Consider the following 24,749-nt stretch of genomic DNA (forward strand, 5'->3'; position numbering starts at 1 on the left):
GAGGCCTTGAGGCATCCAGGCTGCGCTCCCAGGATGAGCTGGCAGGCCCCTGGTCAGAGCCATCTCCTTGGATTTTATTCCCACGCTCACTCTACCACCACATCCCTGTGGAAATAGGATTCTTGTCCGGACTTAAGCTTTCCAGAGATTTTTCCACCAAGACCAATCCTGAGGCCCTGGGGACACTGGAAATTTTGTGGGCGAGGGAGGGATTGGGGAGAGCCATAGTGCTAAGTTAGAAATCTGGGAAGAGCCACAGTTTATTCTCCAAGAGGCTGAAGGGGGATGTCTTCAAGCCTGGGGACTTCCAAATCCAAATTAAAGGTTTTCTTGGTTCTGTGGTTCATGTCTGGGTCACAGTTTGGGAGGAACCAAGTTTAAGAGCAGTCAGATTTGGAGGTTCACACCCTAATAGAACAGGTTCACACCCTAATAGAAAATTCTGACTCCCCTCCTCTTACCCCAGTCTTCCTCCTGGCCCAGCTTCCCTGAATTCCTCTCCTCTCTGGCCCAAGCAAAACTTCCCAGCTCATCCAACCACCATGGCAGGCCCAGGAATGCTGAGGGACCACACAGTGGGATAGGAACTACATCATCCAAGACAGTTGGGCAGCGAGAGGAACAAGTGAGTGCAATACCCTCCTGGTTTCTACGCCCTCCCAAAGGAGGCAGTTCCCAAAAGGAGACCTTCAGAAGGGCCTAGGGGAGACGGGACAGACAGACTTGTAGCATGGACACATGAAGAGCCCCCGGCGCTGCTCATGGAAGAACCCGGCCATGGCAGTGCGGGCGCTGAGGGGAAAGGATGAGGTGATGAGGCTGTTAGGGGAAGACTTCTGGGGGTTGAGGGTGAGATGGATGGAGGGAAAGTCGTGAGCTGAATTTTGAAGCGACAGACGATAAGAGATTTTGTGAGAAGAATGGGTGTCCAGGGAGGTGGGAGGTGGAGTCCAGACATCCAGTCTTCAGCACTGTGGAAAGGGTCCCGCAGTCTTGGTCTTCCATCTGGCACGTACCAGCTGCTGACCTTGGGCTGGACACTTAAACCCTCAGTTAATGAACCTGGCGTTTCAAGCCCCTACTAGCTTCAGATTTCCCAAATAGGGGAGGGTAGGTACTGATCTTCCTGGGTTGAGACTCGAGAGCAAAATGCGAGGCATGTGATGGGTTCTCAGTCCCGGTGGTCTCCTTTGCCCGGCTCGGTAAGAGTGCCACAGCGCCCTCTGCTGGCTGCTCAGGCCCAGGCGGTCTGTCTCCCACGCAGGTCCCTTTGGTTGACCTTTTCCTTTTCCTTCCGCAGGCTGGTTGGTTGGTTGGTTGGTTGGTTGATTTTCTTTCTTGTTGAGGTGAGAGTCACGTAACAAAAAATTAACCATTTTAAAGTGAAGTGTATTTAATATACCCACAATGTTGTGTGCAACCATCACCTCTATCGAGTTCCAAAACATTTTCACCACCTCAAAAGGAAATCTTGGACCTTTTAGGCTGTTGCACCCCATCCCTCACCCCCTTCAGTCCCCGGTTATCACCAATCTGTGTTCTATTTCTATGAATTTACCTGTTCTGGATAGTTCATATATAAATGAAATATCATATATGATCTTTTGTGTCTGGTTTCTTTCACCTGGTATAATGTTTTCAAGGCTCATCCATTTTATGGCTGAGTAGTATTTTCCATTATACAGATATACCACAGCTATGTTCATCTATTCATTTGTTGATAGACATCTGGGTTTCTTCCTTTTGGTTCTTGTGAATAGTGCTCCTGTGAACATGTGTATGTGTATGTGTTTGAGTACCTATTTTCAGCTCTTTGGGGCTATACCTAGGAGTGGAATTGCTGAGTCATAGGGTAATTCTATGTTTAACTCGGAGGAACTGCCAAACTCTTTTCCACAGTGACTGAAACATATTACATTCCCACCAGCAATGTATGAGGGTTCCCATTTTGCCACATCCTTGCCAACACTTGTTATTTTCCTTTTTTTTTTTTTAAAAATTAAAGCATCCTGGTGGATGTGAGCTGGTATCTCATTGTGGTTTTGCTTTGTAGTTTCCCTAATCACTAATGATGTTGAGCATCTTTTCATGTGCTTGTCGGCCATTTGTATATCTTCTTTGGAGAAATGTCTACCTAAGTCCTTTGCCCATTTAAAAAATTGGGCTGTTTGTCTTGGGAAAATTTCTTTCTTTCTTTTTTTTTTATAATTTTTTTTCCCTTATTTTTTTGCCTGCGTCGGGTCTTAGTTGCAGCACACGGCATCTTCCTTCGTTGAGGCATGCGGGATCTTCGTTGAGGCGCTCGGGCTTCTCCCTAGTTGTGGTGCATGGGTTAGTTGCCCCGCAGCATGTGGGACCTTAGTTCCCGACCAGGGATTGAACCCTCATCCCCTGCATTGGAAGGTGGATTCTTTACCACTGGACTACCAGGGAAGTCCCGGGAAATTTTCTTTTCTTTCTTTTTAAATGTTTTGCCCACACCACGCTGCTTGCAGGATCTTAGTTCCCCGACCAGGTGTCAAACACGTGCCTCCTTACAGTGGAAGCATGGAGTCCTAACTACTAGACCGCCAGGGACTTCCCTTGTCTTGGGAAAATTTCTTAACCCCTCTGAGCTCATTTCTTCATTGTCAAATGGAGAAGCTATATTGCCTAAGTGTTCTTGCAAAGGTGTCATACAGTAATCGACATAAAGGCGCCCAGGGTTGGAAATGATAAACATTAGCTGACTCTGAATTAGGCTCTGGTCAAGGTGACCAACCATCTCGGTTTTCCCAGGATGGTCCTGATTTTGGCACTGAACCCCTCAGTCTCAAGTACCTCGGGACAGTTGGTCATCTTGCTCTGGTCCCAATATGGTAGATAGTGTGTATCTTTGTCATATCATCACTCTAAACCTCAGTTTCCTCATCTGTAAGGTGGGACTGACAATGCCTCATAGAGTTGTTATAAAAATCGGTTGAACTAATTGGTTGAAAAGTTAACCAGAAAGGTCTCGGAAAAAAAGGGTAGTGCTTTTTCCCCCAGATCTTCGCTGGAAGTACAAAAATGGGATCCCAGCCACAAAAGAGGATCTCCTGGCCTTGAAGCTTCAGGGGCTACCCTTCATAACCTCACGACTCCTCAACGTATGGTGGGAGCTTGTTAGAAATGCAGGTCAGGCCCCTCAGACCTGCAGCATCAGAATCTAATTCCCAGGTGATTTGTACGCACATTAAAGTTTGAGAAGTTCTGCTTTATATCCGAGGCTTTGAAGCAGGGGCAATAATCCGGGACATGGAAAATGTATCAACAAATTTATCACAGTAGTATTTAAAAATAGGAAAATAGAGCATAAAAACTGGAAACTACCTAAGTGCCCAGCAGAAAGGAAAAAGTTAATAAAATTGTGGGTTTTCTTCTGAGTAGATAGCCATGAACGCCTTTACAAATGATGGTTAAAAGACCATATTCAGCATCAAAAACTGCTTCAGATATCATGAAACATGACAGAAGCAGTCCACACAACTGGATAGTCGGCAGGATTATAACCATGTGAAATTACATTCATATGAAAAAGACTAGAAGGAAATATGGCAGAACAGGACAAGGTGAGAGATGGGGGAGGCCTGCTTTTGTTTTTCCTTATTTCCTAATTCTCTGTGGTTATATGATATATATTGATGCTATCAGAATCTCTGGTTGACTGATATCCTCCAAAAGCCCACATGTAGAATCAGTGTCAGGATAAGATGCTTCTTTCCTTTCCATGAAGCGTGAGGGGTATTAAAAAATGCTTTGTCTAGAAAGCCAGCACACACCCTCTTTCCAAGCCTGGTCCAAATCCCCACTTCCAGGACCTTCTCAGGTCAGCCTCACCCACCCTGACACCTCTTTACCCCAGGCCCTCAGCACCATGCAAACACCCCTTTGTCTAGGCTGGGTCCCCTCCTTCCCGGGTTAGTCCAGGGGACCTGTTCTCCGCACTTCTGTGATGACAAGTGTTCCAGGTGGTTTATTTCAGCCTGAGGCGTAAATACCTCCAGAGGGTAGATGGAGGTCATCATGTGGATGAATGAGGTAAGGGAACTAAAGGAGCCCTCCCTGAGCGCTGGCCTCACTCTGTGGCCGTATATTTCATCCACCCAACTACCCCAGGAGGCAGGTGTTTCTAATACTATCTGGGAACAGAGAGGTGAAGTGCTTGCCCAAGGTTGCACAGCTAGTGAGTGGCAGAGCCAGGACAAGAACCCAGGTCTTTCTGTCCTTGGAGTCCTCAGAAACAAAAATGAGTGATGCGTTGGTCCAGACAGAGGGTGCTTCTTAACCAGCGCTCTTCAAGCTTTACTATGCAAAATAATCCCCTACGAAGCTTGTTCAAATGCGGATTTTGATCCAGCAGGTTTCGGGCTGGGCCCTGGATTCTGCATTTCTGCCGAGCTCCCAGGTGATGCTGATGCTGCCGGTCTCTGGGCCAGACTTTGAGTAGCAGGGATCTAGGAAACATTCCTACTGGTCTTGTAAAGCCTCCTAGAACGGTGGAGGCGGGGAATAGGATGCCCGTTCCCCCAGTATTCCCCTCAGCATGTCCTGGGTTGGATTCAGCTTCCTGGCATGCCATTCCAACCAGCATGGCTGGCCAGACCTCTCCAATAGGCCCTGCAGGATGCCCTTGGTTGCTTGCCCCAGCATTTCCACTTGCCAGTTGGCTGGCAGGTGATGGGCTGATGGTGACAGCTTAGCCAGAGTTCCTGTCCAGAAACGTCTTGAGCCCAGCCAAGGTAAATGCTGCCCTGCTGTCAGAAATGAAGCGCCTGGCAGGCTCTGGGCATGAATAATTGAGGCAGAGAAGACCTTGTAACAGCAGGTGCTGAAGAGGGGGCTGGGGATGGTTTTGAGGAGGCAGCCTCCACAATCAAGACCTTTCCTGGAAAGGTCCAACAGAATCATGCTAATAGCTCCCACTTCTCAAACACCTACTGCGGACCAGGCACTGGGCTAAGAGCTTTATGTTGCTATGTTTTGTCTAATCCTTTCAAGAGCTCTGCAAGAAAGGTTACCGATGAGGGAACTGGTGCTCAGAGAGGAGAGGGATGTTTTGCACCAGCTATTATGTAGCGGAGCTAGTTTTTGAACTTGGGTCTGCTAACTCCACAGCCCCTGCCCTTGATCCTATAGCAGTGGTTTTCAAGTTGCACTCCACGGAACCCTAAGGGTTCCCAGAGGTGCTTCATGGGCTGCTGTAGGATGGAGGGTGGTGGGGAAGGCAGTGGCACAGCAGGCTGGGCTCCAGGCCCTTCCCTTTCCTTCCCCCCGAGTGGCCTTACTTTGATGTGATTTATGTATTGCTCCTCCATGGAAGTTTAGTTGGAAGAAAGGATTTCATGGTCAAACATGTTTGAAAGCCATATCCTGCTGCCTACCAAAATGAATGTGGTTTATCGACTGGGGTTTCTTGCAGGCATTTCAAGGAAACATAGTTCCCTTTGGCGGACTTGCCAAATGGTCTGGCTCGTGCTAAGCTCCCTGACCCTCTGTAATGTCAGGTCACCCCATCTCAGCTTCTAGCCTCCAGTCCACAGTGCCTGGAGGGCTGCCCTCTGGGTTATCAGGACTGCCCCACAGACAGCAGGTCAGATGCGGTGACATCTGTGAATTGGGTGAATTCCTCAGGCAAGTTCACTGCCGGGCGCGGCCTCGAAATCCTTTTCAAGAGACATATCTGTATGGAATGTGTGAAGAAGGCTTCGGATTGACTGGGCTTAGGATACAGTTTCAGCTGTTGTAAAAAAATGGCCAACTGACAAGGTACTTAGACGTGAAGGAGGTTTATTCCTCTCGCACGTGTAATAGTGTGAGCATAAGTAAGCAGGAGTTGATGTAGTGTCTCTATGGTGTTAGGGAGCCAGCTTCCCTCTACAACATGTGCCTCGCATGTTGTGGTCCAAAATGGCTGCTTCTGCTCCTACCATCACATTTGCGTCCCAAACAGTGAGAACTGGACAAGGTGAGAGTCCCCCAGATCCTACTGAGGACAGTCATTCTTCTCATCTTCCACTGGCCAGACATAGTCATGTCTCCTAGCTGTAAGGAGGGCTGGGAAACGTAGTCTAGCTCGGTGCCCACGTGCCTGACTAAAGCTGGAAGATTCTGCTACTAAAGGAAGAAGGGGAGAGTGGTTATTGGGAGACAGTTATCAGTCTCTGCTGTGTGTGGACTTCGCCTTCAAAACTGCGGGTGCCGGTGGCAGCATGATCAGGGACGTGCAGTGGCAGACGGGAAGCACCCCCAAGGTTGTTGAATTCCAAGCCACCACCAAGTCAAGAAGCCAGTGGTGATTGACTTTGTAGAAGAAAAACCATGGTGGCTAGTGTGTTGCCAGGGAAAAATTCTCCCAGAAATTTGGTTTCTCATTTCTCTCTTCCCATGCAGATTCTCACTGTCTGTGCTGGTGAAGGATTATCTGTGGTATCCCTGGAGGTACTTCCTCTGATCACCCCGTGAGAAAGACTCATTAGGGCTCTTTTGGTTCCAAGAAGCCATGCCAGCTGTCTCAGGGGACAGATTTATAGAGAGGGTGCAGAGACCTGTCATGGGATCGAAGGGCTGGAGATGAAGGACAGCCTGACCTCAGGGACCTGGAAAGCTGTCAGGAACCAGGGCTGCTTTCTCTGTCTTTCGACACCCTCCTCAATTCTGTCTCTTTATTACTCACCAGCATTTATTTATTATAAATTTATTTATTTATTTTTGGCCGCGTTGGGTCTTCGTTGCTGCGCGTGGGCTTTCTCTAGTTGCAGCAAGCGGGGGGTGGTGGCTGCTCTTCGATGGGGTGCATGGGCTTCTCGTTGCGGTGGCTTCTCTTGTTGCGGAGCACAGGCTCTAGGCACGCAGGCTTCAGTAGTTGTGGCTTGTGGGCTCTAGAGTGCAGGCTCAGTAGATGTAGCGCATTGGCTTAGTTGCTCCGTGGTATGTGGGATCTTCCCGGACCAGGGCTCGAACCCGTGTCCCCGTATTGGCAGGCGGATTTTTAACCACTGTGCCACCAGGGAAGACCCCAGCATATATTTATTGAAGCCGGATGTGAGGGCTGGCTTCCTTCTCGTTTCTGTGGACCAGCAGTCACACTCAGGACAAGGCCCTGATGACACCAGAGGCCCCGTGTTCCACACTTGCTGCCCTGCTGGACTCTCAGTCACATGAGAGTTTGAGGAGGTGGAGCCAGGGTTTCCTTCCATGGCCTGAGAGCATCTCCCGTGTTAGCTTCGCTTCCTCGGAGAAGTGAAGCTAACACTTCCTCCTTCTTCCTCCTCCTTCCCTCCCTCCCTGCTTCCTTCCTTCCTCCTTTGACAGAGAACTGTTTTTCTATCCCCTTCCCTGCATCCCAAACTCCTCCTACTCTGCCCCACTTGGGACAGGAATACAGCCCAACTGACATGCTTCAAGCCTCCAGCGCAGCAATTCAGGTCTTCTGACTGGAAGGACCTCCTAAGGTGATGATACGGGCATTTCAGGAAAAGAAGACGGGGAGTTGGAGGTGCATTCCTTTGGGCAGGATGTCCCAGCTATGGGAATGATTTTCACGGACTTGGATTCCCAGAGGCGGCAGCTGCTTCCTTCACACATGGCTTTTGTGTCACCTGCCATCAGTGCTGGGGGAGGATGCTGTCCTTATTGGCGTCACACCGTACATTCTCAGCACAGTCTCCGGCACCATCAGCCGTGGGGTCCTGGTGATTGCGCTTATTCAACAAGCAGATCCCTAATACCTACCATGTGCCAGGTGCCAGCCCTGTGCTGGGAAGGTGCTAGGGGTGAGGAGGGGATTGGGACACGGTCCCTGAACTCTGTGCTCCAGAAAGGATCCACTCTGGTTCTTCTGATGTGAGACGTTTTAACTAATCACTGATAAGCGGCCCAAGTCGCCTTCCAGTGGGGCGGTCACTTGAAGACCCGAGAAGCAGCGGACAGAGGAGAAGTCACTGCCTTTGAGGGAGACTGACCTGGTTTCAGAGAGTTATGTGGGCCTCGGTTTCCCCACTTATAAAATGGGACTCATTGTGGCGCTCATCTCCCAGGGTTGTCACGTACAACGGTCGCAGATCTGCAAAGGCCAAGTTCCCTTCTCTTTCCTCCCATTTTCCCAAGCACCTCCCCCCGCAACCCCTGAGGGCTTCGTTCTTCACCCTGCCGAGGAGTGACCCCAGCTCCAAGTTGTCCCCTCCTCTCTAAGCTGCAGTTTGGCCTCACCCATCACCATGAAGCCTCCCTAGGCCGGGGCTTGGAATAGATACCGCTCCCGGCTTCACTGTCCTGGGGATAATCAGTCACCCCGTGCCAGGAGAGGTGGTCTGTTGGGGCCTGTTGGAGACCTGTGACCAATTCTGCATGGCGCTGCCCCCTGAGGCAGTCCTTCCCCTGGCAGGCCAGCTGCACCTGGCACTTTTGAGGCCAGAAGCAGAGCCTCAGCCTCACCCACCTGGCCTGAGCAGGGGACCCATAGGTACGGAGGCCCGTGCTCACCCGGGGATCTGCTGACACATTGGAGAGAGTGTGTGCCTGGGAGTTAGAGGCAGCAACTCGTTTAGTTTCTGACTCTCCTTGAGTCAGCACGGTTGAAGACTTTTTGTCAGTTAGGAGGTGCCGTTGGAGGGCTCCTTGGGAACTCAAAGAATGAGACAGGTCTGTCCCAGGATCCCCCAACAGCACACAGCCTGGCTCCGCAGTGGAGCGGCACCAGCTGGGGCTGTGGACTGTTTGTCCTTCATGGACCAAGGACTCAGAGCAATGGGTAAACGTCCCCAGTCACCGCACCCTTTGCCTCTTAGATGAGGCAGCAAGAGACGTGTTAACGTCTGTTTGGGCTTAACAACTGCAGAGCGTGGCTTCTGTGCAGGGCCCCTCATTTCCGGCGCTTGGAGGTTTGGTGGACGCTCTGACCAGGCGAGTCCCAGGAATCAGGTGATGGAAACAGGACCGCTTTCCAAGCCTCCAAGCAGCAGTTTTAAACATAGGCCTCCTCTCAGGTTCCTAGGTGGGAGCTGTATTGACTCCCACTGTACCTGACAGTACCTGTTCCCCATGAGCTGCTGTCCTGCTTTGTTTGGTAATACCATCCCATCCTGGTCACTAGAATGCATGGTGGTAGCAATAAAACAAAGGATGAGAAGGCTTTCAACAAACTATGCTTTGAACGGTCCTGCTCTGAAACTATGAAAGGTCATTCATTTATTATCATTTAAACACCATAGGTAAAAGCTGACCTTACCCGTGGGGAAGTTATGGTCTTACAGGAAAGGCAAGTGTGGAGATAACAAATCTAAAAGTCAAGTCAAGGGAATTCCCTGGCGGTCCAGCGGTTAGGACTCTGCGCCTTCACTGCCGAGGGCCTGGGTTCAATCCCTGGTTGGGGAATTAAGATCCTACAAGCTGCACAGTCATCACAAGTCAAGTCAGTCCTCACAAGTGTACAACACATTGAGAGGGAGAAGCCTGAGGTGCAGTGAGAGTGTAACGGGGGCATCAGGAAGGACCACTGAGCTGAGGTCTGAAGGACAGAGAAGAGTCAGCTTCTGAACTGAATGAGAAAGAGGTTTGGAGATACAGGAAGTACCAAGGTCCTGAGACAGACAAGCACTTGGTGATTTCAGGAATTGAGAGAAGCCCAACAGGGCTGGAGCATGGAGAGCAAGGGGGAAGGTAGAGGTGGTGGGTTGGGGCCAGAATACTATGCATCAGGAAGAATTCATGTTTGCGTATAACAGGGTGCTGAATCCGAGGACTTAACAAGCATCCCTCCAGGGACCTAGGTTCTGTCTAACTCTCCACTCCACTAGCCTTAGGATGTGGCTCTTGTCCTTATGCTCACAAGATGGCTGTTGAAGCTGCAGTCATCACATCTGCATTCCAGGCAGTAATAAGGAGAAGGGCAAGGGCAAGAGGGACAAGCAGTCAAATTTGCTTGCTACAAAATCAATGTGCTATTAATAAAAAAGAGGGGTAATGAATATTGGGTAAGCGGTGTCTAGAGTTTGCCCCACAGAGCCTTGTAGGTCATGGTGAGAAGCATGGCCTTCAATCCGAGTGCAGCTGGGAAGCCGCAGAATGTTCTAAACATGGCGGTGACGTGAAAGGGGAAACATTCAGCGTTGCCCCACTTGAGGCAGAGCAACACACACCTGTGTATTAGCCTCCTAGGGCTGCCATGACAAAATATCACAAACTTGGTGGCTTAAGACAATCGAAATTTATTGTCTCACAGTTTTGGAGGCCAGAAGTCTGAATCAAGGTGTCAGCACGGCCACGCTCACGCTGAAGCCTAGGGAAGAATCCTTCCTTGACTATTCCTAGTTTCTGGTGGTCCCTGGCCATCCTTGGTGTTTCATGGTTTGTAAACTGCATCACTCCAATCGCTGCCTCTATTGTCACGTGGCCTTCTTCCCTGTGTCCCCTCTGTGTCTCTGTATCTAAATCTCCCTCTCCTTTCTTTTACTAGGACACCTGTAGTCGGGCCCACCCTAATCCAGGATGACCTCATCTTAATTACATTTGCAAAGACTCTCTTTCCGTATAAGGTCACATTCAAGGTACGGGGGTTAGGACTTGAACAAAGCTTTATGCAGGACACAGTTAAACCTTCTGTGCGTTCAAAAGGACTAGAGTGCCACCTAGACGCTACTTTGCTCTGTTGGCCACTCACGTCCCCCTCCCCGACAGGTCATAATAAGACAGCCTAGGAATTAGAGAGGCAGGTTTACTTTCAAAATTTTGACTGTGCCAGGCACCGGTCCCTCTTTCTTCTCCTATAAAAGGGCAAAAGGAAGGTTCTGGACTCCCAGAACAGGCCTCGCCTCACCTTGGCAAACACTACTCAGGCATCAAGGATTCAGGGACCTCGAGCCATGGGTGCAGAGGTGATCTTGCCTGTCCCTATGTGGCAGGGGCTCAGAGTTGGGGGTTGGGGGTGGCGGTGGCGGTGGGAGTAGACATTTAAATGATGGGCTGAATAGCATCTAAACTTGGTTTCCTTTCTTCAGGCAAAAGTTTAGGCTGACGATGCCCTTTAATAAACCACTCCTTTGTTGGAGCTAGCGGACAGCAGAGTTGAGCTGTAGCCATGGCCGTGGCAAGTGGTTGCAGCTGAACCTAAACTGGCTTCCGCGCTGGAGTCCTGCGGACTGTCAAATGCACTGTGTTGGTCAGGGCTCCCTGTTGTTTTTGCTTTGAGGTGGATTAAAAACTGCTCCCCATGTGACTCCCAGGAAGCAGGCTGTGGGCCCTCAGACTCTTCTCTTGGGCACCTTTGTTCACATGTCTTTGCGTGAGTTTGTGTGCAAGGGGCTTTGTTTCTTGGCTGGTGATTTTTTTTTTATTGAAGTACAGTTGATTTACAATGTCGTGTTAATTTCTGCTGTGCAGCAAAGTGATTCAGTTATACAAACATGTACATTCTTTTTTATATTCTTTTCCATTACAGTTTATCTCAGGATATTGAATAGAGTTTCCTGTGCTATACAGTAGGACCTTGTTGTTTATCCATTCTATATATAATAGTTTGTATCTGCTAATCACAAACCCACATCCCTCCCACACCTCCCCTCCCCCTTGGCAACCACAAATCTGTTCTCTATGTCTGTGAGTCTGTTTCTGTTTTGTAGACAGGTTCATTTGTGTCATATTTTAGATTCCATATATTAGTGATATCATGTGGTATTTGTCTTTCTCTTTTTTAAAAATATATTTACTTATTTTGGGCTGCGTTGGGTCTTCACTGCTGCGCACTGGCTTTCTCTAGTTGTGACGAGTGGGGGCTACTCTTCATCGCGGTGCGCGGGCTTCTCATTGCAGTGGCTTCCCTTGTTGCAGAGCATGGACTCTAGGCGTGCAGGCTTCAGTAGTTGTGGCTCGCGGGCTTTGTTGCTCCGTGTCATGTGGGATCTTCCCGGACCAGGGCTCGAACCCGTGTCCCCTGCATTGGCAGGCAGATTTTTAACCACTGCGCCACCCGGGAAGCCCTGTCTTTCTCTTTCTGACTTACTTCACTTGGCATGATAATCTCTAGCTGCATCCATGTTGCTACAAATGGCATTATTTCATGCTTTTTTATGGCCGAGTAGTATTCCATTGTATATATGGACCACATCTTTATCCATTCATCGGTAGATGGACATTTAGGTTGTTTCCATGTCTTGGCTGTTGTAAATAGTGCTGCTGTGAACATAGGGGTGCGTGTATCTTTTTGAGGTATAGTTTCGTCTGGATATATGCCCAGGAATGGGATTGCTGGATCATACGGTAATTCTGTTTTTAGTTTTCTGAGGGACCTCCATACTGTTTTCCATAGTGGTGGCAGGTAATTTTTTTGGTTGTTTTTTTTTTTTTGGTCAAGGTGGGGACCCCAGCAGAGATGGATGGAGATAGGAGGATGGAGACCCAGGGAGAAAAGACGTGGCATCTGGTCTCTTGTGGGGGCGGGGGAGAAGCAGAAGGTGAAGGGGCCGCTTTCCTGAGGGAAGCTGTGAGCTCAGGGCATAAGCACAGCTGCCCCGGTGCCCATGGGCAAACTGGGGGGCAGCGGTTCCTCCTCTGGGCATCTTCTGGGACCCCAGGGTAAGTGACTGTCACAGCAATGGGAGGCAGCATCCTTGGCATGGGCACCCCAGAGGTGGTGGCATCAGGGTGACCCCCTCAGGTGGCTTCATGAGTAAAATCAGAAAGCCAGCAAGCATGGGCCCATGTGACTCTCACAAACTGTACCCATGAGTCAGCCCTGGAGGACTCCTGTGGACGGTGGAGGTCCTCACTGGGCAAGTTGGGGGAGGAGATCAATAAGAAGGTGATGTTTAAGCTGTGCATTGAAGAAGCAGGAATCTGCCAGGGGGAGAAAACAAGGTCATTCTAGGCAGGAGGACCAGCGTGTGCAAAGGCATGAGTGACCACTGGTGGCCTCAGACTGTTGGGGAGTCAGTCTGGTGAGTGGGTGCACAAGGATGCACAGGCAAAGGAGAGAGGGAGAGGGAAGTGAAGCTAGAGAGAAGGTGGGGCTGGCTCACAGTGAGACCTCGGATGTGAGGCTGCAGTTTGCATTTTGTCTCGAGGGCAGTGGGAGACCCTGATGGCTTGTGAGCAGAGGGCTGTGGCCTCGTATGTGTTTTAGATTTGTTTAGATTTGTCTGACGTCCGTGCTAAGGATGGGTGGAGGGGCCGGCAGTCTAGAGGCTGGAGGGGAGGCACCAGGCAGTGGCAGTGGGAAATCTACCCCCAGCCCCATGTTTCTCCTGCTCGTCTTCCCCCAGCCCTGCCCTGACCCCAGGTCCCCAGAGTGTGTCACTTGTCAGAAGAGCAGAGTCTGTCTCCAGGCGGGTGGAGAGAGCAGGCATCCCTCGGCCCTGCTCGTGCTGGGCCCAGGGCAAGGGCTGGCTGGGCAGCTGCCAGCTTGGCAGGGAGAACATGGTCGGCTCTGCTGTGTCTGCGGCCACTGCAGCCTGACAGCCTGATTAATGACCCACCAGGGCTCCGCACGAGTCAGCAGCTCCACTTCTGTGGCAGCGGCCGAGTGGACCTGCCCACTCTGCCTCTTCTTCTCCTACAGCTGGTGGCTGGTACTCCCGGATGGGCTGAAATGCTTTGACATTGCCTCCTCCCTGGGCTCTTCCACACTTTCTGCTGACCATGTCCAGCCTCCTTTAAATCCTGCCCCTAAATGCTCCTGTACAGGAGAGGCTTTACAGAGTTAACCCCCAGCCCTCTGGGTTCTGGCTTGTTCTTTTATTTTGTCCCCATCAGGCACATAGTAAAGCTTAAAAATATGTCTTGAAGGCATCATTGCTGCTTCTCTCCCGTCTCTCAAGCCTTTAGTGACTAACATGGGCCCTGTCTTATCTCTCTGCTGGAGGGTCTGTGTCTGTGTATTCTGTTTGTGTAAGTCCCACCTGCTCCATCAGACTAGCAATGCCCCAAGCAATGCCCCAAGATCAACATCTTTAGACTGGTGGCTTCTGAATCCAGTTTTTTCTTCTCCCCTAAACTGGGTGCTCCCCAGGGAAGGGGGCTATGTCTCCCCCTCAGTCTGGGAGCTCCCCGAAGACAAGGGCTCTGTTTGGGGCTGCCTTGCCTGTTGCTCCCTCACCTCCTGTGCCTTGGGTGTGTTCTGCGGGGGACTCAGGGGCTGTAGGAAAAGCCTCCTGGCCTGTCTTGGGGATGGCAGGGTGGAGCATGGCTACAGCAGGTATGGATTTAGCTGCGCCAGAGCTGTTGGGGGCATGGCTAGGGAGCAGGTACTGAGCTCTCCGGGCCCAAAGGGCTCCCAGGCCTAAACCAGCTCTGGGCCACGGTCTACCCCCCTGGGAGGGCCATGAATTCTTGTATCCAGACTCTGTGGTTCTTGGCATCCTGATTCCTCATGCCTCCTGTGGGCTCTGTCTTGGATAACGACAGGAGGACAACCACAGCTACTATGTGTCCCGTCTCTATGGTCCCAGCGAGCCCCGCAGCCGGGAGTTGTGGGTGGACGTGGCCAAGGCCAACCAGAGCCAAGTGAAAGTTCACCGAATCCTCTCCAACACCCACCGGCAGGCTTCGGTGAGTGCCCCGGTCCCCGGCAGCGCTGCCCCGGGCTGGGAGGCTGGGGGCCAGCCCGCCACAGCTTGTCAGTGGGCATGGCTTGTGGCCTGAGGTCTGTGGTCTGGGGGGCTTTGCCAGAGTTGGAGTGCCCTCCTGTGGTACTGCCCTGGACATGCCTGTGCCCCCCCCAGTCCCATCCAGATAAGCATGGGCAGTGTGGATGCCCAGCCCTCTGGCCTGCAGGTTGGCCCAGGCTGATTCTCTCCCATCCCCCACAGAGAGTGGTCTTGTCCTTTGATTTCCCTTTCTACGGGCATCGTCTGCGGCAGATCACCATAGCAACCGGAGGTAAGGCCCTGTCTGTGGGACTGGGAGAGGGTGTGATTTCAGCCAGAACTCGGGACCTATCTGGGAAGGCTCCCTGGAGACAGGGTTTTACAGATGGACTGGGGAGGGTCCCACATGTGGCTTTCTTGGGACCCCACTGTCAGGAGAGAGGTCATCAGTGTTTCAGCCCAGCTTCCTCACATCAACTGACTTGCTTGTGTGTGTGTGTGTATGTCTGTGTGTGTGTGCTTTTCTCTCCCTCTGGGTCTGTGCAGGCCACTGTGGGCAGTCCCTTGGCCCCTGTGCTGCTTGAGTCTGTAAATGACAGAGAGGAGACTGCACTGAGAGCCTGCTTCCTGGGACCAGGCTTCCAGTTGATATGAGGAGCCTGTCTTTGGTTCCTGTGCACTTTCCAAGGGACAGAGAGAGGTGGGAGGGGCAGAGAGAACCTTCTGGTCTGGGACCCTTTAGCTCCATACATGCCAGACCCATGCCTACTATGTGAGGCTGGTGGACAGAGGTCCAAGACTCACTTCCAGCCCCGTCTACACTGCTCTTTCCTGCACGAGGAGGCAACCCCTCTGGGCCATCTCTGATGATTTGTCTACACTTCTTCCCACCCCAGGCTTCATCTTCATGGGTGATGTGGTCCATCGGATGCTCACGGCTACTCAGTATGTGGCTCCTCTGATGGCCAACTTCAACCCTGGCCGCTCCGACAACTCCACAGTTGCTTACTTTGACAATGGTGAGATCAGAGCTCAGAGTTTAAGTCACCCAGCTCCAGGGCTCCCTTGGTCCAGCCCATTTAGAGGAGCCCAAGTCCCAGAGAGGGCAAGGGACTTGCCCACAGTCACACAGCAAGACAGCCACCCTAACTTTCTGTGTTCATTTTCCTCACCTGTAAGATGGGGACAGAAATGCCTGCTACCTGATGAGATAATGAAATGAAAGCGCTTGGCTCTTAGTAGAGGTGAAATAAATATCAGAGACCTTTACTCTTTCTTATTCTCACCAGGTTGTCCCTTGAACACCTACCTTCCACCCCGGGAGAACAGTTGTTTCTCCTATTTCATCTCAAGGGGTCAGGATAGGCAAGAAGGAAGGGGCATGCTTGGGGTTGGAGATGGTCAATCACAGTACCTGGTTGGGGATGGGGAAGCTGAAGAAGGGTTTTCTGGTTCCTCTTCAGCTTGGAAGTCAGGCTGTCTGTGGGCTGCCCAGCTCCTGCCTCCTGCCCCATCATCCCTAAGGAAGCCAAGCCGTGGCCCATCCACATTGGCCACCGTTTCCGCAGGGCCCTGCTCCCCTCACTGTCTCCCTGTCCAGCCAGGTCTCTGCTCTCCTCACCAGGGACAGTCTTTGTTGTTCAGTGGGACCACGTCTACCTCCAGGACCGGGAGGACAGGGGCAGCTTCACCTTCCAGGCAGCTCTGCACCAAGATGGCCGCATTGTATTCGGCTACAAAGAGGTGAGTGGGCCCAGCTGCAGAGATGGCCTTTCTTTCATTCAGCAGTTATCTGTCGAGATCCTCCAATGTGCCAGACGTAGGGTGTGGTGCCGAGGATACAGCAGTTAATAAGATGGCTGATGGCCCTACCTCTGGAGCTGAGAGTCTGGCTGGAGGGATAGATGTTAATTGTGGGGAGAAGTATGGAATTGCCACTGTGACAAGTGCTCCTAAATGGAGACGCTAGGAAAGCCTTTCACGGGGCTCTTTACCTGAACAGGGGTCAGGGAAAGCTCTCCCGAGGAAAAGAATTGAAATCTGCAGAATGTGTAGGAGCTAAGGAAGCAAAGAAATGAAGTGTGCTCCAGGAGCGAGAAAACACATGCTCTGTGGCAGGACAGAGCATGGCCGGTAGAAACCTCTGCAAGAAGGCAGCCTGGCCGGAGGGGAGAGAGTGAGGGCAAGAAGGGGGGTGCAGGGGGACAACCGGATTTGCCTTTGAAAAGGACGCTCTGGTTTCAGAGTGGAGAGCAGAGGGCTGGGGCTCAGAGGGGATGCTGGGAGATGATGTGGGAGACAGGTGATGCCAGCCTGGGGTAGGGAGGGGCGATGGAGAGAACTGGATAGATTTGAGAGCCAGTTAGCAAGCTAATGTATTAGAGATGTATTAGATGGAGGAGGAGGGAAATGAAGGGGGGTGCGAACTGAGCGTGACTCCCAGGTCTCTGGCCTGCATGGAGGTACCATTCACAAAGAGGGAGAAAAGAAAAAGGAAATGTGTTTGGAGATAGTGTGGGGAAGACTTGGAATTTGGATGGGGCCCCATTGGGTTTGAGATGTCTGAGTCCTCCAAGAGGCAAGGCCCAGCAGGCAGATGGGTCTGGAGCTGGGAGGGGAAGTCTAGGCTGGCCCAAGAGCGTTTGGGGGGTAGACAGAGCCTCTTCTTCCCACTGCAGATCCCTATGCCCGTCCTGGAAATCAGCTCGTCCCAGCACCCCGTCAAAGCAGGCCTGTCAGATGCCTTCATGATTCTCAATCCATCCCCGGACATCCCAGGTGAGTCCCCAGGGACCCACAGAGATCCCTGGATGGGGCTGGACTCAGCTCAGATTGAGCCAGGTTGGCAGGGGCAATGGCAGGGGCAGGGAATGGAGGGGTGGTGGAGAGTTGAGTGGGAACTGAGGGAAGGAAAGGGGCAGAATGAGTTCCAACTTTTCTTCGTTCAAGGAGAGGAACCGGTTTTTCCAATAAAATCTCCAGGGGGAGGGACTGCTCTGGTGGCGGAGGGGGAGAGCCAGGGCCCTTCCACTCAGCACACCCTCTATTTAGAAAATCTCCAACGACACCAAATTAGGGTTTATGAGTCCTCCCAGAACATAACCATAATTGCTTCCCCACCCCCAGTTGATAGAAGGAGCATCCCAGGGGGTTTCAGGAGACAGGAAAATTAGGTTTCTCTCCTGTCCCTGATCCCATCTTCCAATTCCCCTTCCTGGAGGCAACCAGGGCTACCAGGGTATTTCTAGGGCTACAAGCCTTCAGGTAAGTATACGTACGTATATTTAACACCAAAGATGTCATATGACGTCCTCTGTTCTGCTCCTGAACAAAGTATATCTTGCCCATCATTCTGTATCACCACACGTCTCATTCTTCCTAATGGCTGTGTGATAGCCCATTGTGTGGATGTACCTTAAATGAACCAGTCCCCTGTGCATAGACTTCAGTTGTTTCAATCTTTCACTACAACAACTGCAGTGAATATTCTTGCAAATAGCTACTTTTATGCCCTTGTGTGACTATTTCCATAAGATTAATTCCCACCACTTCACTTGCCCCTCCACTGTCCCCACCCTGAACTCCCAGTGCTCTAGCAAGTGGCTCAGACCCTGCTCCGTTGCTGCCGTCAGCATCTGCTCTGATTGGTTAACGCCTGTACTGAGCTGGTTACTAAACAGTTTCAGTATCACCCTGATTGTATTAGTTAGCTACTGCTGCATAACAAATTATGCCAAAACTTAGAGGCTTAAAACAGCAAACACATTATCTCAGGGTTTCTGTGGATCAGGAAGCAAAGCGTGACTTAACTGGGTCCTCTGGTTCAGAGTCTTTCACAGGCTGTTCTCAAGGTGTTTCCCAGGGTTACCTCAGCCACTGCTGGGGGGAGATCCATTTTTAAGAGCTTTTGTGTGGTTGTGGCAAGATTCAGTGTCCCCCTTCAGTTCCTGCCACGTGGACCTCCGCATAGGACGGCTCACAACGTGGCAGCTGGCTTCCATCAGAGCAGGCAAGGAAGACAGCGGTAGAGTGTGAGCAAGATGGAAGCCGGAGTCTTTTTGTAACCTCATCTTAGAAGTGCGGTCCTATCGCTTTTGCCACATTCTTCTGGTTGGAAGCAAGTCACTAGGTCCAACCCACACCCAGGATAGGATTACACAGGGTGTGAACACCAGGAGGCAGGGATCATTGGGGGCCATTTTATTTTTTTAAGTTATTTATTTATTTATTTTTGGCTGTGTTGGGTCTTCGTTGCTGCACACCGGCTTTCTCTAGTTGCGACGAGCGGGGGCTACTCTTTGTTGCGGTGTGTGGGCTTCTCATTGCGGTGGCTTCTCTTCTCGTGGAGCACAGGCTGTAGGCGCCTGGGCTTCAGTAGTTGTGGCTCACGGGCTCTAGAGCACAGGCTCAGTAGTTGTGGCGCACGGGCTTAGTTGCTCTGCGGCATGTGGGATCTTCCCGGACTGGGGCTCGAACCTGTGTCTCCTGCATTGGCAGGTGGTTTCTTAACCACTGCGCCACCAGGGAAGCCTTGGGGGCCATTTTAGAGGCTGCTTACCACACGATTACAATCCCATCCCTAGACACTGAGCTTTACAGTATCTTATTGGATCATCCTTGCAGCATTGTAAATGAAGTCTGTACATTTGTTTCTTTCTAAATGAGAACACGGAGGCTAAGAGAGGTGGCATGACTTGCTTTCACACAGCTATGAAAGGTAGAACTGAAACCCAAATCTTCTGTTTTTTAAACCCTGGGGTCCACTATTGAAACTTTGTAAATCTGACCCACTCCCATTCCACCCAGAGCGGTGACTCCTTTCCTCCTCAGTTCCCCAAACACCCACACACACCCAGGCTGTGCACACACCCAGGCTGCTTTGCAGGAAGGACCATTCTTGGTGTCCATGCCACCCTCCTCCCCATGCATTAATGCATCATCAGGGCGGGGTCTGTGCCTCCCTCACAGCTCACAGGGCTCTCTCTGTGCCCAGTGGGAGAGTCTCAGGAAATCTGTGTTGGATCCAGCTGTTGAATGAGGGTGGATTAGAGGAAGTCAGATCCCCCAGGACTGTGTGCATCTGAGGCTCCTCTGTGATTCTGGAATGAAAGGCTGTTTTAGAGCAAGCCAGGGAGATGTGAGGAGGTGGGGTAACGAGGGGTGGAGGAGGAAGCAGAGCCCACCTGAAATAACAGGAGGGCAGCTGCGCCTGTCCTGTGAGACCAGAAGGAGATGCAAGGGCTCTGTTGTGAGAGCCGCTGGATTCCGTGACTCCGGCTGCTGTTCTCAGAGGTGCTGGGTCCACCCGCCAAGCCTGACTCCCACACTCTGCCCAGCGGCTCCCGGGCTCCAGTCTCCCTGCCCTCTGTCCCCCATTCCTTCTTGTCACTGCCAGACAGATCTGGTCACATCATTCTCTGGCTCCTTGTTGCCCAAAGCATCAGTTCAAAGTCCTTTGATTCTGGGCACAGCCCACTTTTTTTTTTCTTTTTCCTTTCAGTTTTATTGAGATGTAATTGACATACAGCACTGTGTAACTTTCAGGTGTCCAGCATAATGATTTTTTTTTTTTTTAAATATTTTATTTAATTTATGGCTGCGTTGGGTCTTTGTTGCTGCGCGCGGGCTTTCTCTGGTTGTGGTGAGCGGGGGCTACTCCTCGTTGCGGTGCACAGGTTTCTCATTGCGGTGGTTTCTCTTGTTGCTGAGCACGGGCTCTAGGCATGTGGGCTTCAGTAGTTGTGGCACGTGGGCTCTAGAGCGCGGGCTCTAGATCGCAGGCTCAGTAGTTGTGGTGCATGAGCTTAGTTACTCTGCGGCATGTGGGATCTTCCCGGACCAGGGCTCGAACCCGTGTCCCCTGCCTTTGGCAGGCAGATTCTTAACCACTGCTCCACCAAGGAAGTCCCCAGCATAATGATTTGACTTACATACGTCACGAAATGATTACAATAAGCTTAGTGAACATCCACCACCTCATATAGATGCAAAATTAAAGACAGAAAAAAATAGATTTTTTTCCTTCGTGATGAAAACTCTTAGGATTTACTCTCTTAACAACTTCTGCATGTAACAGACAACAGTGTTCATTATATTTCTCATGTATGTTGTGGTCACAGCCCACCTTTATAGGCTCATCTCCAGACTCTCCTGTCACCCACCACTCTGTCCAGGCAGCACTGGTCTGCATGCCCTGGGTTCCCCAAACATGCCAAGGGCTATCTGCATCTTTCTGATGCAGTTCCTCGTATGAAATGCCCCCCGCCCGAAGTCCTTTTACCACTTGGCAAATCCTACTCATTCACTGGTCCAGCTCAGATGTTGCCTTCTCCATGCAGCAGAATTCACGGCTTCCTCCTCCATCCCCTCGGCACTTTGTTAAAAGCTTTAATATAGAACTCATGACACTGTCCGGCTCATCCATCTCCTCCCCAACTGGCTGTGAGCTCCTTGGGGGCTGGCCGTGGCCCCAGCACTTAGCCCAGTGCCTGCAGCAGGGCAGGTGCTCAAAAAACGCGTAGCAGCTCGAGAGTGAGTGCTGACGGGAATGGGTGGAGCAGAGACCCTGTCCCCTGCCCTGTGGTGACACTAAGTGAGAACAGGACCTGTCATCTGAGTTTGGGGGGTGAGTGCTTTGATAATCGCATCTCTTTTTGTCAGATATTTTTTAGCTTGGGGGTGCAGGCAGGGACTTTAGAAGGAACATAAAGGTACGGGTGGAGCATGTCACGTGCATGCATTTTTCTGGGGCAGTATCCATGGCCTTCATTGGGTTTTAAAATGGGCTACAGGGCTTCCCTGGTGGCGCAGTGGTTGGGGGTCCGCCTGCTCATGCAGAGGGCGCGGGTTCGTGTCCCGGTCCGGGAGGGTCTTGCGTGCCGCGGAGTGGCTGGGCCCGTGGGCCGTGGCCGCTGGGCCTGCGCGCCCGGCACCTGTGCTCCGTGGTGGGAGAGGCCGCAGCGGTGAGAGGCCCACATACCGCAAAAAAAAAAAAAAAAAGGGCTACAACCTCTGCTTTTCGGAGTGATGGCTTTTATGTGGCTGAGAGAGCAGATTCCTCTGGGTCTGATATTCAACCCAGCAAGCAGGGAATTCGTTTGAATTTGGTTGAGCTGCAAATAACAATAAATCCCAAAAAACCATGATAGAAGTTCAGGTAGAGGCCTCTGGTCCGCAGACCCTATCACCGGGATATTCACCTCGAATATTCCCGTTGTCCCAACCCACCTGTCCTACAGAATGAGTGATGTCACTGCCCTTGTACCCAAGCTCGGTTCCTCCCTGCCTGGGGCCCTGTGAGGAGTGGAGTTTACTCCCCACTATTCAAGAATCCCCCAGTCCCTGAACCCTGTCTGGGGGACTCTCTCCTCCCCACAGGCTCCAAACACTTTCCTCATATAGATGCAAAATTAAAGACAGAAAAAAATAGATTTTTTTCCTTCGTGATGAAAACTCGAAGGAAAGGGTGTCTGTCTGAGGGTGGAGGGAATTCTGCACAGTCTCATTCCTGCGGTTGAGGGAAGAAATGCTGAAAACAGCCAGAGTTTCTCTTACCATTACTTCGTCGCAGAAACTGCTCCGCAGGCTTTGGAGCAGAGTCTGCAGAGCACGCTTTGATGCAGAGAAAAGATTCAGATTAGCAGCGTCTGTTTGAAGAATCATGCAAAACATAGAGGGTAGCTCTTTATTTGACTGGAGGGGCCCCCAGAAGTCAATATAATTTCCTCTATTCATTTGTTTAAGAAACCCTTTCTTTCATGGACAGTATAAAAGCAACTTTAGGGTAGCCAGCGTCAAAACTGATAGAGATTCTGAATTAATGGAATTGTATTCATTCATTCATTCATTGTAGCCCGCCCCTTGGCTGACCCCAGAATGGCCTTGGACAGTGTGAACACTTGGGCCTTCTCCTTTACCAGAACTTTCCTTTCCTTTCAAAAGCAGGCTTGAGAAATGTGGCAGAGGCCTGGGCTGTACCTTGGTGCTGGGCAGCTGGGTGGGGAACGGGGAGGCCCCAGAACTGGCTGCAGAGGAGTGCGAAGGAGAAGCCAAGTGGTGGTATTTTCTGTTTTTCCCTCTACTCTGCTCCCTGAGCCTTGCCGTTTCTCACCTCCTCTCCTCCCTCTGCCCTTTTCTACGTTGCATCTGTGCCGAGGAGGTCTCTCCTCCCTCCCCTCCTGGGCTGAAAGCTCCTTGGGATACAGGACCCTCATTGTGTTTATCTCTGGGGTCCCCTGATGGGGCTCAATTCACGCTTATTAAAAGAATAACCAAATGAGCAAAGGAAGATGTGAATGAGCAAATGAAAACTTTTTCCTGAGCCACCATCTTAGATTTTTGTATATCGTAACCACTGTTTTGGAGGGAAGTTTGTGGCTGGACCTGTCAGTCTGATTTCTTCTGACCAAACCAGCCCTCTCCCTGCTGGTGTCTGGTGTGGAAACAGAACAGGACATGCCAACCTCGCTTTTGAGCCGTGAACATCTCTTGATTGCGTGACAGCGCTTTCTGTGTCTGGACCTTAGTGTTTCTGAATCTTTGATGAATGGAAGCAGAGATAAAACAGAAACGTCTCAAACTGCCAGAACTGTGGCGCCGGGGTGGCCGCCGTCTTGGTTCCGGCAGGGATCTGTTGGTCAGGCAGATGGACGTCATCGTCCTTGGGCAAGCCCTAGACGTTGGCGAGATAATCCAAAAACAAATAACACAGGCTGGGATATTAAGGGATCTGTTTATCAAGAAATAAAAGTATTGCCAAACCAGACACTTAAAAAAAAAGTACAGGTGGGCAGTTGAAGTGAGCAACTATTTTTTTTAAATAAACTTATTTATCTATTTATTTATTTTTGGCTGCCTTGGGTCTTTGTTGCTGCATATGGGCTTTCTTTTCAGTGGTAGCGAGCGGGGGCTACTCTTCGTTGCAGTGCGCGGGCTTCTCATTGTGGTGGCTTCTCTTGTTGCAGAGCACGGGCTCTAGGCGTGCAGGCTTCAGTAGTTGTGGCTCACGGGCTCTAGAGCACAGGCTCAGTAGTTGTGGCGCACGGGCTTAGTTGCTCCGGGGCATGTGGGATCTTCCCGGCCCAGGGCTTGAACCCATGTCCCCTGCATTGGCAGGCGGATTCTTAACCACTGCACCACCAGGGAAGCCCGTGAGCAACTATTTTTAATCAGAGATATGTTTCGGCCCACCCACCCTCCTCCCACTTCCTACCACCCACATCTCCTCCACCCTTGCTGGTAGGGCTGTGTTGCTTTTTGGAGGATATCTGATCATCTCTGGCCGTACCCTCACTTGAGGCACGTCCCCACCTCTGCTCCCCAGTAGGCTGGTGGGGAGACCCATTCCGAGATTCTGGTGTGGGGTTTGCTGGGAGCCCCGCCTTCCCCAGCTGCTGTTCGTGTGTCTCTATCCATGAATTCAACTCCCTTGACAAGTCCGTGTCTCTATCATGCCCCAACCCTGACCCCCTGTGTCCTCCTATTTCACCTGCCTTCTGACCGAGGGCAGGCTCTCCCCTGTATCCTTGCAGGTGGAGAAATCCTGAAAGCCAATTCTCCTCCTCCTTTGAGCTCTAACATCGGGAGGGTCTGGCTTTTTGTGGCCCGTTGGCGGCTGCCCTTTTGAGAAAGGCCATGATCTGTGGTGGGCCGAGGAGGAAGGGCATTCTTCCTTTGTGCTGCGGGCTGAAGTTATAATAAGTTGCTGGGGTTTTCCTGACTATTTGTAAGCCATTCATTCATTCACAGTCATCTCTTGAGACCCTGTTCTGTGCAGGTGCGAGGGGCTGGGGGACAGAGACATATAACTTATAGGCTCTGCTCTTGGGGAGCTCATAGCCTTGGGGGAGGTGGCCAGCAAAGTAAATGTTTGTGAAACAGGTGACACTGGACAGTGCACAGGAGGCTGTGGAGCTCAGAGGAGGGGCCACTAACTGCACCCAAGGGTGGGGGATGTCTTCAAGGGGGGGCCTGTCATTTGAACTCAGCCTGGAAAGACGAGGCAGATTAAGAAAGCAATGTTTACGCAGAGTCTAGACCCCATGGCCTCAGGCACCTCGGAAGACCTGAAGTTTCACCTTTATTTTTTATCCTACTCCATTTCAGTGTTAAAAGGGGGTAATTCTTTAGGAGAGATGGTTTCTGGGGGTAGTG

The 24,749-nt window shown here is 51.2% G+C and overlaps 1 protein-coding gene across 1 annotated transcript in view; it reads left to right on the plus strand.

Moving 5' to 3' along the window:
* The window catches only part of PLXDC1 (plexin domain containing 1), a 55,706-nt gene that overhangs the window by 7,530 nt on the left and 23,427 nt on the right, over nt 1–24,749 (plus strand). The window contains exons 3-7 of the mRNA XM_024744337.1: nt 14,416–14,559; nt 14,820–14,889; nt 15,494–15,616; nt 16,222–16,340; nt 17,276–17,375. Of these exons, the coding sequence (XP_024600105.1) occupies nt 14,416–14,559; nt 14,820–14,889; nt 15,494–15,616; nt 16,222–16,340; nt 17,276–17,375 (556 nt within the window). The remainder of the gene's footprint in view (nt 1–14,415; nt 14,560–14,819; nt 14,890–15,493; nt 15,617–16,221; nt 16,341–17,275; nt 17,376–24,749) is intronic.

Source organism: Neophocaena asiaeorientalis, unplaced genomic scaffold (genome assembly GCF_003031525.2).
Source record: "Neophocaena asiaeorientalis asiaeorientalis breed wild unplaced genomic scaffold, Neophocaena_asiaeorientalis_V1.1 scaffold1, whole genome shotgun sequence".
Taxonomy (NCBI): Eukaryota; Metazoa; Chordata; class Mammalia; order Artiodactyla; family Phocoenidae; genus Neophocaena; species Neophocaena asiaeorientalis.